Raw genomic sequence first — 13,152 nt, 5'->3', positions numbered from 1 at the left:
GCTCATAGTGCGACAACGAGTGCCGCGCTATGGCCTTGTAGATTAAAAAAATAATAAAAAAAAAAAAACGTTTTCAAATCTTTGAATATATGTTTTTAAAGTGAACATTTGTAACTCAAATCTACATTCTACAAATGTCTTCTAAATCCTAAAAGTTTTTTGAAAAAAAAGGTATGTTGCTATAATCAGTGGTTCTCAAACTTTTTCATGTCAAGGACCCCCAAAATGATATGTATTTTGACCGTGGACCCCCATTTCCAGGTACGCCCCAGAAGCAAAGATTTGAGTTAAATATATATACATATATTCAAAGACTTGAAAAAAAACATCAACATTTTTCAAAAATAGCAGATCTACAAGGCTCATAGCGCGGCACCCGGTGCCACGCAATGAGCTTGTATATCTGATATTTTTGAAAAGCCAAAGTATAAAATAATGTTTAAAGTGGTTACACAGATGCGTTCCCGGTTTTAAAGGTTCTATGACATTCATTTTCACTTTTTTTATTTATTATGTTTTTTGGGGGGTTTTATGACCTCAATTACACCCAAAAAATCGGAACTTTGAACATTCAGTGGATTCTCTGTGGTCTGGGGTTTTCTGAATAATTAGGCTGAAAAGTAATCTGAGCTTGGCCCTTCGGCAGTGAGGTCACAGCTGATTAATCCCGCCCACTCTCCTCCTCGCCCCTCCCATCCCCTATCCTTTCCTTTGGGGGGGGCGGAGCAGAGGCGAAGATTGACAGGCAAAATCCCTCAGCAGCGACACCCGCAGGCAAAGATTTCTTTTTTCATTGCAGTTGAAAAGGCTTTAGAAATGTGACAGAAAAACACCTGCCATGGATCAATGGAGTGGAATTTTTTGTTAAAACTTTCTATACACGTTTGAAGGACCATGACAAAGACTTTTAATGTGTGGTAAAACTGAACGTCATGAAACCTTTAATGGGTTAAGGAATAAGGATTACTTCTCTCTCAGACAGAACAAGACAGAACAATGGTTATCCTACAAATCAGTGTGGACCTTTTGCCTCACAAAATGCAGGATGTGGAAAGTTTCCTTGACGAAATGTTTTCCCACAATATAGAAAACAACTAGATTACCTATAGAAACCAGTTGCCTTGAAATACACAGAGATCTTATATCAAGCTGATGCAACAGAAACGGAGTGAACTCGCACGTCACTCTCTGAATCCAAAGACAGAGTTGAATTGTTTTCCTATAGCCTGTCTAAATATTCAGAGTCAGGTGACACTGGTCCATTCAAAAGAACCACACCGATGACACATACTGTAAGTGTGAGTGGGTGTGGATGGCGACATGGCGTCACGCTAAGATAAATCAAGGCGTCACGGATGGCGACCAACGCATTTAGGAGGGTTGAAATTGTTACTTCTCTCATCCAATAACAACACGGAAGCTAAACAGGGAACAGGATTATGTGGCATACCGCCAGAGACAGGCTGAACCACATGCTATTGTTGACACATAAACATCTCTAAAAAAGCCATCTCTGAAAAGGTTAGAATTTCAGGAATTAAGCATATAAAAACTTTCAAACAAGCAAAAACAAGGGGGAAAGAAACGAGAGGTAGAGTTAGAGTTTGTCATTACAGCCTGAATGACCTTTATTCACGTTCCCTACACCATAGTTATCAACGTTTTTCGTGACAAGGACCTGCAAATTGATATGTATTTGGTCACAGGCCCAGATCTGAAAATTGTTTGCGGCCAGGGTCCCACGGAAGACAAGATTTGAGTTAAAAAAAATCAACAATAATTCAAATTCTTCCAAACATTTTAGACATTTTTTCAAATATTTTTGAATAGCCAACGTATAAATGGTTAAAATGATTGTGACGCTAAATTAACTACTTTTGCTGGGGACCCCCTTGGAACCCCCTCAAGGACCCCTGGGGGTCCCCGGACCCCACTTTGAGAACCAATGCCCTACACAACAACAACAACACAGGGCCAAATGGAGAGAGGTGGTGTGTCAGATCCATTAGTCCCTGTGTGATGTCTAGAGCTACATACGTATCACTAGGTAACCAGTTCTGCTGACCTGAGGGACAACATGGTTGCTGCTGCTGAGCCAGATTCTTGTTCAGCAATTTAATTTCACAACCACAAGAGAAAGAGGGAGAGCAGGAGACTCCATATAAGAATGCAATATGACGGGGATATCATTAATATTATGTCATCGCTGTCGGGTAGAAACCTAGGTTTTCTTTTGGGTCTTTTTTTCATTAAATGTGTTCATAAATCAATTCCTAAATCATTGGTCACCCTTTATGTCCGTCTGTGGGTTTCACAAATATTTAATGAAAATTAATAACAAGAGCTTTTGAATAAATCTCGTAACTCCATTGGATCCATTGGAACACCGTTTTTTTTTCTCATTTCCAGAGCAAAATGGCTGCCATCATGTGAATACGGTCCATTGTTGGCCTGGCAACAGTTGTGCATACCTTTGTGAAAGAGCTCTTGGAGGCTCTCTGCGCTCTGGCTGAGGACCGCCCAGACCTCCTCCTCCTGCAGCGGACCCCCTCGCACCTCCAGAGCTTCTGCCAGGGACACGTGCATCTTCCCTGTGTGCAAATGAAGAGATTGTGAAAATCATGAAAAATAATAGCATCTGTAGTAGTACATCACAGAAGTACTACAGTACATACCCTGAAAGCCTGATTTACACTTTGTCGTGCGATGATGTAGCTTCATCAGAATAAACCGATCTACAAGCTCACACAATACTGATGTGCGGATGTGAGCTTGCGGAAGCTTGTAGATCTGCGGCGCCTATTTGTTGTGGCGGACAGTATAAACTACGCATTACATTCAAGAATGCCTCATAATTGTCTGTTGGACATTAAAAACAAAAACACTCAAAACGACCTTTCATAAGAATCGGCAATTAAGAAACGTTGTTACAGTGTTTGTTCAATAACACGGGGTCTCTCCTCATCTCTCCAGATCTTTGATAAACAGAAAAGAGAAAATATTACATTTTCAGATGGGTTGCTAGCTAATTTCATCCAATCAGGACACAGTGCCCAAGATCAGCTTCAATTTGATTGTGTCCCAGTTCCAATTTTGTCTGGCACATTGCCTAGTCAGTCATAACCTTCCAATTTAACTTTTTTATCCTGTATGAATTTTCTCTCCTGATTGGATACAATTGGTAACCTCACTCAGTCAAATGGAAGAAGCTTGCGACACACATTTTGTTTCACAGCGTACTTGCATCTGAGACTTCGGGCGCAGAATCGATGACAGACGGAGTTTCATTTTTTCAAGCTGCTAGGCAGGTGATTGGATGATCCCGCCCCTAGCAGCCGCTGATTGGTTCGTATGCGCAGCGGTTCGGGCAGCTTTACTCTGTGAGCAATCCCAGACCCTCCTTCCTGAAACCAAATGCAATGCAATGCATGAGATTTCCGGAAGGAGGGGGTGTTTACCAGGCTATACAATTGGTATACCAACCCTGAAAATGCTTTTTCTGTTTACTAGAGAGACAGAGAGACCCAACCCCTGTTACTGAACTAAATATAGACACTATTATACAATATTAACACTTACATATCACTTACTGCACCTTTAACCCATTCAATCCGGGAACACATCTGTGTCATTTTAGATTTTTGTCATATTTTATAATTTGGCTATGCAAAAATAGCAGATATACAAGCTCATAGCGCTGTAGATCAGCTATTTTTGAAAAAGTCTTGAACATTTGAGCAAATCTTTGAATATGTATTTTTTAAAGCGAACTCAAATCTTTGCTTCTGGAGTGTCCCTGGAACAAAATAAATATATATATATATATATTCAAAGATGTGCACACATTTTCACGATTTAAAAAAAATAGCAGATATACAAGCTCGTAGCGCGGCACTCGGTGCCGCGCTATGAGCTTGTATATCTGCTATTTTTTAATAGCCAAAGAAATCTAAAATGACTGAGATGCGTTGCCGGATTGAATCGGGTTAACAAATGTACAGCATTTTCGCAACAACAACACTATCGGGCCTGATGTCTGAAAAACCTTACAGTATGCCGTCTGATAACCTAGGAATGGCATACCGTTACAAAAACTCCAATCACACCAACATTTATCACTAACTGGGATTCTGGTTATCAAGTCTTAGGCATTTAGGCTAAGCTACTTTGTTAATAAAAGAAGATAAAGAAGACTATTCAGTTATTTCCGAGAAAGAAAAAAATCCTCGCAATGTCAGTTCTAAGGCCAACTCCCACCACCTTGACATCTGAGCCGTGAGCCCTGAGTCATGCTCTGGAGCTGAGGAGGTGCAAGCACATGATGTGTGTGCGCACACACACACACATTCAAAGTAACACACACACACACACACACACACACACACACACACACACACACACATACAGTACAGCATAATTCCAGTGGTGGAAAAAGTACTCGAATGTTTTGCTTAAGTAAACGTATCAATACTGCAATGTAGAAGTACTCTGTTACAAGTAAAAGTCCGGAATTCAAAATTGACTTGAGTAAAAGTACAGTTGTTAGAGTACCAAAAGTTAAAGTTTAAATGTATTAAAAAATCTTTTGAAAATAGCCGATCTACAAGCTCACAATGTGTCGCAACGCGGTGCGTTGTGAGCTTGTAGATCAGCTATTTTCAAATGGCCGAAATGTATATAGGGCTGAAGTGTGTAATGTATGTTTTGTAATAATAATCAAATCTACAAAGTAACTAGTAACTAAAAGTTTTCAAACAATTGTAGTGGAGTAAAAGTATAATATTTGCCTCTGAGGTGTTGTGGAGTAGAAGTAAAAGTACTGAAAATTGGAAATACTCCAGTAAAGTAAAGATACCTAAAAATGTTACTTAGTAGTAGTACAGTACTTAAAGTAGTAGTACAGTACTTAAAGTAAATGTACTTACACCACTGCACAATTCTACTTGAGTAACTCCGTTGATTCTTTAGTAACTGCTCATAGATTCTTTAGTAACTACCGTACTCATAGATTCTTTAGTAACTGCTCATTATTTATTCTAAGTTCCAGCTAGTTTCTATAGTCAAGACAGCAGCTTCCAACAGTGCTTCTTTTGTTATCAGTTCACTTAACCGGATATTTGAAATGACTATATCTTCTAAGATATTACAAATGTGATCCCTGACGACAGAGGACATTACTGTTGTTTACATGAGTTTGACAGCCTAGATTATCACTCTTGGGAGTCACCTTAGAAGAAGTTACAATGTCATCTTGCCACTTACTTGAAGGAGTAGTTCACCAAAAAAATGACTTATTTTCTATCAATTACACGCCCAATGAAGCATTGAATTCATGGAGATTTTTTAGTTTTTGTCACACTCCTAAGCCAATAATTTGATTACCGGCGGAAAGATGCTAATGTATCTGGTAGGAGACTCAAAAGGAGAGACTGCCGGTGATCAAATTATTGGCTTAATAGGAATGCGACAAAAACAAAAAAATATCAGTGAATTCAATGCTTCAAGGGGTGTGTAGTTGATAGAAAATAAGTCATTTTTTGGTTGAACTACTCCTTTAAACATCCTAACGAACACTGTTTATTACGTTTCAACTTGCTTTCAATAAGTCAGTTATTTTGCTGATCTACAAGCATGTAGATCAGCTATTTTTGCCATTTGTCGCGTGATAAAGTATACAGGGCTCACGTGTTTAAACTAAGCGCAATTATCTCCTTGCAGAGAAGAGTAATAATACAGCAGCTTCAATTCTGTTGTTCTGTTTGGCTGAAAGGAGGCGAAGCCCCCGATTTTATTTACAGGAGCACCGTCACACACCTTCAGACTACAGGCATGCCACAACAAGCTGTGCTCCAAGGGAGAGATCTCTTTGAATTCACTCATTAGGCCCCACAGCAGGCTGTTCTATAAGACTTGACCTAGTGTGTAGACACAAGAAATTCATCCAACATTTTTAGCTTCGGCATTCATCCTTCATCTTCCTAGAACAGGGGTCTTCAACAGTGGGTCCGGGACCCCTAGGGGGGTCCTCAGAGTTACTACAGGGGGTCCGCCAAAACTTTGTGCGATATGATTTTTTCTTTTTTACATTAACCACTAGAACCCTAGCATCCCTATTCTGAGGAGAACTTTAGCCAAAAATAGCAGATCTACAAGCTCACAACGTCTCGCACTGCGAGGCGTCGTGAGCTTGTAGATCTGCTATTTTTTGGCAAAGAGGTAATAGGTGTACAGGGGGAAAGAGCTGACCAAGTAAAAAAAAAAAGTTTATTCTGAAACACAATTTTATATAATATAGAGGGGGTCCCTGCTTCATCTCTCTCTCAGCTAGCGGGTCCTTGAGCTGAAAAGACCCCTGCCCTAGAAGATAAGCTAAAATAGCCCATGTTTACCAAGTGATTTGCTGACTAAAAAAGTGCCCATTTAAACCAGGCAGTCAATCAACCATGAAATGCCGTGCGATGATGGAATGGGGATAGACGAGATATGTTCACCCCTCATCTGTCACCGCGTGGCCCTAAAACACAACAGCTGCCGTGCTTGCGGTGACAATGATGTCGAAATCCACCCAATCCCACCGTGACGGGATGCAAGGGAGGAATAGGAAGCTCTGGTTTTAAAGGATTACATTTGACTAGGCAAAAACCCATCAGCACCTAGCCTAAATAGCTGCGTGCGTCTCTGTGTATGTGTGTGTGTGTGTGTGTGTGTGTGTGTGTGTGTGTGTGTGTGTGTGTGTGTGTGTGTGTGTGTGTGTGTGTGTGTGTGTGTGTGTGTGTGTGTGTGTGTGTGTGTGTGTGTGTGTGTGTGTGTGTGTGTGTCACAGGGCTGCTTCTCTGATGGTCTACTGGTGGTGTACTACTGCAGTGTGGTGGTGAGAAATGTTCACTTTTGGGGGCATATCACCGGCATGGCTTCGCAATGGGAGGGTATTTACGGTCACGATAGCAAGGGGTTAAATACATACATGTCATAATGTTGACAGCCTGGTGATCACTGTAGAGGAGGAGGTCAAAAGTGTAGGCTATTCATTTTTGTAATAAACATCTCCAGACATGAACATGAGCATAATCTAAAAATACAGTGTCAGGAAAATGTGGTCAAATTGACTAGGAGTTAGTGATTCGTTTCCCGTAACCCATGAAATCCGGGAAAGCATCCGTGTCATTTAGATTAGTGTTGGCTATATCAAAAATAGCACAGCGAGCTTGTACATATGCTATTTTTTTTTTATCTTGAAAGTGTGACAACTACTGATTTAGAAGGCATTTGTAGAATCGGCCTCAGGTCTTACTCTTAAGCCATTTAGATCCGAGGCCAATTCTAAAAACACCTTCTAAATTCTGACCTAAGTTTTCTGAACAACTTGAAAGGTATAGTTACGTAATGGGGTAAGGATAATTCCTTTTAACTGCGGGCTTGTTTCCAATGAGGGCCTGTGAGCAATTAGGGGTTAAGAGTCTTGCTCAGGGACAAATTTCATTTCATCGACACATATGCTGGCGTGGCCTGGAATAGTACCTGGGGCAACCAGGGCCTCTGGCTCCCTAGGCGGGCTCACTAACCACTCAGCTATGGCCGCCCCAGGGTTTCAGGTCTAAATGGGTTGAAGGGTTAAGTGAATGTAGAGAGTGAGACAGTGTTTTCACCCCTGTCCGTCCGTGTGTGTGTGTCTGTCTGTCTAAGTGTCTATCTGTGTACACTTGATCTCGGCTTCCTCGTGTCTTGACCTTGACGGCTGCACCCAACAACTGACTCAGCCCTGGGTAGGCACTTTTCCAGTTAGAATGTTACATTAAACAACGTGGCCATGTGTTATCCAATGTTGACACAGTTTCAAGTTAGAAATAGCCACGGTGTAATGACAAATTTATGTGTAGGTGTTATGAAGCTTTTTGGGGGAATTCACAAAATTAAACACGCTAATAATTCTTCATGAATTATTATTTCAGATTTTTTTTTATACTTGGACTGGTAAGTACACATGTACATTTCAGGCAATTGACGCACATACAAAAAACTCTTACGGATAATATTTTGTATGCCAAATGAGTTTTGAAGTAAACTGTAAATTACCGGCCATGAATTTGGTGATTAGTGTGTCGTTTGTAGATTGTGATTTATAGGATATGATAACACTTTACCCCAGGGTAGAATTCAGGGGGGTACAGCAGCACAGAGAGTAAGTAGAGTAGAAGTAAAACGTGCACAATAGACAATAAATACAGTACTAAAGCATACAATAGGTACATAATGGTAGATACAATAAAAGACTACACTCATTCACATGCATGCACATAGTCTCACACACACACACACAAATACAAACAATGCAACAACAAATACAACAATACACTATTCTCACACACACACACACACACACACACACACACACACACACACACACACACAACACACACAACACACACACACACACTACTGAGTGTACTCACTTGCAAGCAAACACATTCGCTCACTCACATACATGATGCCTTTGCTATAACGGTGTTCAGTTTCTTAAACCTAGAGTATGAAACAATAGCCTAATTACGTATGAAATCACATCTTAAATTACATTATATACTATTCCATACCCGGGGATGTGCTCTCTCTCCCACAACCATGAGAAGTTGATGTTTAAGCTGTTTGAGCTAAGCCATGTGTGCTAATAACACAACCTGGATTCGAACATTGCACGTGTCAATCTGCGTGCTAGTGCTATGAAGATGATATCCAAAGCGCCCTCCCGCTCTTAAAACACAGTCTGTGTGTGTGGACCAAGGGGCTAGCATCCGGCTTGTAAATTGAGGCTATATAGGAAATGTGACAGTTCATATGAATGGCCTGTAGTCTCGCTGTTTCACCCCTTGTTGTTAAGTTGGCAGCGTGTGTGTGTTGTGGCGTTCTCTGTGTGGCCTGGCCAGGCCAGCGGCTACGATCCCATAGGCTGCAGGGCTGTAACCATGACGACAGATCCTATAGCCCGGACTCTGAATCTCCGGTTTTACAACAGAATTGTAAAAAAAAAAAAGCAAAAGTTTTGGGAAAGTGAAAAACAGGCGTCGTGGTTGTGTGCATATGCTAATGGTCAATGCTGTTTGCAAGTACAGATCAATTGCTCAAGCCACTGAGGAGAACCATGCGGAACAGATAGGTTATGATTTGATTGACTGAGGTTTTAAATGAGGTAAATAATATATACATTTTTAAAAGATTACAATGGTAGGCTTAATATATTCTGACCACAGTGGATCTTTAATTCTGACAATCAAAGTTCTGGACATAAAACTTCCTATTGACCAAGTTTGGGACTAATTTCCCCGATTCTCATTCATTCCCATGTAGGCCGTCTTTCTTTTATACGAGTGAGATGGGACAACACCAGCCGCCCTACAGGTCATTCTGAGTTTAGAAGATTTATGAATAAGCATGTCATACATGTTTATGCAGGAATGCATGTTAACCACTCTGGTCAATGGGAGGCGTGAGTGAGGAGTGAGGGTGAAAGTGGGTTACTACCCATCCGGCTCATTACCCATGAGAATGGGCTGAGCGGGGCGCTGTGAAGGCTGATTGTTTTGCGGCCCTTGTTATTTCAACAGAGACCTACAGTGGAATGTTTTTATCCACACTGATGCTGCTGCGGTGTGGAGGCCAGCTTGTCTCACATTGGCCTGTGGTGCGGTGCTGCTCATTATTGAAGGGGGCTTAAGCGTGATTTATACTTTGTTGCATGCCGGTGTCCCGCGCCCGAAAATAGCCGATCTACAAGCTCACAACGCGTCTGCAGTGCAAAGCCTTTTGAGATTGTAGATCGTCTGTTTTCGACGCGGGACACCATTGTACAACTAGATATAAATCGGGCTTTAGGGAGCAGTGGACCAAAAGACCAGACATCGTTCACGCCTTTCATTTTCCTGCAATTGGTTTGTTTGTTGTTCCCAGATATGAACGTCAGAAAAACTGAAAATCTCTTTAGTGTAAATCCAAATACGTGTGAAAGAGCTCTTTGGTAGGGAATCCAAAAGTGCAACAACAGACAAAAGATCCAAGCCAGTCTTCTGGCAAAAAAAAGTAAAAATACCTATATTTAGATGGCTACTTGATGATGAAACAAATATAAAAAACAATACATGTGCATGTTAAAACAGACCTTGGGAGACAGTCATACAACCCACGCATGGCAGCACTAACAGATTTCTTTCACAAACAAAGCTTTAGGCTGCTGCTGCTCAGTGTTCCAAGTCTCGGCCACAGTCACAAGGACTTTAAAGAAAAAATAATCCTGGAAACGTGATGGTACTCGTTACATTTCCTTCCCAAGTCTGCGATTCTATGATGATGCAGCCGTTAAGACATGAAATGGATCTGAAAACAAGCTCTAAAAGAAATTGCGTTTTGGCTGAGCATCCCATGAAAAGTTACCGCAACTAATTTTCTACAGTCCTCTTTCTAGAGCCCACCGCTCTGTACTGTATCTCTCCGAGACCAAAGACATAGGAAACTCACATACCACGCTCTCTCTCCAAATCCTCTTTTTTTCCGACCTCAACATCGCTTGAGAACTTTAAGGAGCCACAACTCCTCCTGAAACAATCAGCTGTGAAAAAGCAAAGCTCCCAACTGACTATTTCCAACAGCATAATTCCAAGATATGAGAACGAGAGAGAGAGAGTTGGTTAATTTCCTCCATACATTAGAGCTGTGGTCTCAGCTGGCAAAGACATTTGGGCCAGGAGGAACCAGTAAGAAAGAAATTCTTATGTGCCAGATTTGAGGTGAAAATCTCCCTGAAGTCATTCCTGCCAGGAAAATTCAGCAACACACTCTGAGTGAACCTCTATTCCCAGAACGATAGAATGCTGCCTCAGCCTGCAAACAATCTCTTCAAATTCAAAACACACACAAAGCATTATCTTTTGAAGAAGATGACTGGCGGTATGAAAGCTTGTTGTTACTGAAATGTGCCTTTTCAACAAAGAATACGATTCACTTTTAAATGTATATTCTGCGCGGAGAACTTGCTCCTGTCTCTGTTTGACTGAACGCTCTTTGGATTAGTCATCTTGAAAAGGGAAGAGAGAGAAGAACATCACGTTCACATAGTGGCATCCCTACCCCCCCTCCCCCCCCCAATAGAAAAGGGAGACATCTTGATGGTCAGTGTCATCCCTGTGTCTCCCTGTGTTTTCAAGGGCAGCCCGGGTCAGGCCAGTCAAAGGCAGATCGAGGATTATTCTAACCCCATCAGCCCAGCAGCTCTGGACTGACAGCCCTCTGCAGCTCCCATTTTGGTCTCAACCTCATCCGCCCAATTCCTGCTAATCACAGGGTTGCTATGGGGACCGTGACATGCACAGCATGGTTTTACTAAACCACACTCCGACCCCCCCAAACTCCACCCACAACCACACTCCTCCTCAACTCCCCTTTCTTTCTTCACCAACTCACACAAGAGTCTTCATCGCAGTGCAGGCAGCCACTCCAGAAGATGAAAACATCTAATGCCTCATTTATTATGTCCAGTATAAACCTGTGCTTTTTAGTCTGTCACAGCCATCATCTCATCACTGCCATCATCTCATCATGGTCACCTAGCATTGAATAGACTAAAAATAGACCAATAGCTGAATGACCTTTGGCTCCAAATAACTTTATCAGTTTCCCATGTTAATGGAGAAGAAGGGGGGGGGTCATCCAAATTGGCACCTTACACCCCCCCCCCCCCCCACACACACACACACACACACACACACACACACACACACACACACACACACACAGTCTACTGATAAATTAACCAACTTGCCATCAATTATTTTTTATATTCATAATTGTGAAGGCTGATTAACTCACACTGCAAATACAATAGTATGACGTCAATTGCTACTTAAAGTTACATTTAAGATTTCGGCTTTGGTAAAACTTAGGAAAACTGTATTGCAGCTGCTGTCCTGTTTTATAATAAATAAATAAAAAAACATTACATCAGCTTTTGTCAATTCTGTGATGCCTACTGTGCTTGCAGTATTTATTCTGCACGTTATAATAGCTCTAATTCTGACGAAGACACCAATAATTAAAGGCATTGTTTATCAACATTACAACAACAGAGCAACAGCAGCACTGTGTCTGTCTGTCTGTGTGTTTTCATTATAGCCTACCAAGTGGCAGCCAGCAGGCGGTTTCGCTTCAACAGCAGATTCAATGGAACTCCTTCCAAAAAAAAAACTAAAGGGAGCTTTAAGTGGTTCGTCTTTAATTATTTGACACTTTTTGGCACGAAAACAAAACTTACCAGGCAAGTAATGTTCTCAGAGAAGCGCTGCTCGTCTAGGAGGAGGAATGCTGCGCAGCGCCATCCCATCCACCACAATGAAACATCTTGGAACAGGCAACAGGTTTACCTTCTTCGTGAGCACATTCGGCTGTTTAAAAACAAACGCCGGGAAGCGTTTTTAGAATATATTCTATTTAAGCTGTTATGGTTTTTAGTATTCGCTCGAGCGAAACCGAATAAAAGTCTTTAGTTTTGAATAAAAAAGTAGTTTTTAGAGCTCTAAACACAGCGAGCTACTCTCCTCTGGCAGCAAAAGTTCCCATTACCGCTGCGTTTCTGAGTAGCATTTAACCCCTCCCTCCCCGCTCCCTCCCCGCTCCCTCCCTCTGGAACGTCTGACTGCATCTCTGACTGCAGACGGGAGTACCATTGAACAAGGAGAGGACACGTAGACGTCACGTTCTATCTAGGCAATGGGAGGCAAACTGGACCTGGAAGTGGACATGTGTAAACAATATTGTATTATTATTTATTATTTTTATTATTATGAATTAATATTATTATATTATATTATTATTAATTAATATATATATATTTTTTTTTTATTAAAATAAATGTATTTAGAGTAGCCAATTATTTGTAGCTTACTCCCTTTTTTTAAATTCAAAGATGTGTTTATTCGTGCACTTGTCCTCACTTACTGACTTCAATGTATTCCATCAAACTTATAACGCCAGTTTGCCTCGTTCCCAGACTTTTCTCATCTCCGAGGAGACAGCTCCCAGTGCTTAGAAGAACAGTAGTTCTCAACCAGTGGTCCGGGGACCACCAGTGGTTCTTGAGGGGGTTCCAGGTGGTCCCCAGCTAAATGATGG

At 41.4% G+C, this 13,152-nt stretch overlaps 1 protein-coding gene across 6 annotated transcripts in view; it reads right to left on the bottom strand.

Annotated features, from left to right (window-relative positions):
- The window catches only part of ptpn13 (protein tyrosine phosphatase non-receptor type 13), an 87,639-nt gene extending 75,043 nt beyond the window's left edge, over nucleotides 1-12,596 (bottom strand). For all 6 annotated transcript variants that reach the window (XM_080418680.1, XM_080418681.1, XM_080418682.1 and 3 more), the window contains exons 1-2: nucleotides 12,296-12,596; nucleotides 2,472-2,591 (exon numbers count right to left, since the gene is read on the bottom strand). In XM_080418680.1, coding sequence (XP_080274806.1) covers nucleotides 2,472-2,586 — 115 coding nt within the window. In that variant the 5' untranslated portion in view covers nucleotides 2,587-2,591; nucleotides 12,296-12,596. The remainder of the gene's footprint in view (nucleotides 1-2,471; nucleotides 2,592-12,295) is intronic.
- Between the last annotated feature and the right edge of the window lie 556 nt (nucleotides 12,597-13,152).

This window comes from Gymnoscopelus braueri, assembly GCF_963280865.1.
Source record: "Gymnoscopelus braueri genome assembly, chromosome: 22".
Classification (NCBI taxonomy): domain Eukaryota; kingdom Metazoa; phylum Chordata; class Actinopteri; order Myctophiformes; family Myctophidae; genus Gymnoscopelus; species Gymnoscopelus braueri.
Note: the sequence above shows the minus strand (reverse complement) of the source record. Positions and strands in the feature narration are given on the sequence as shown.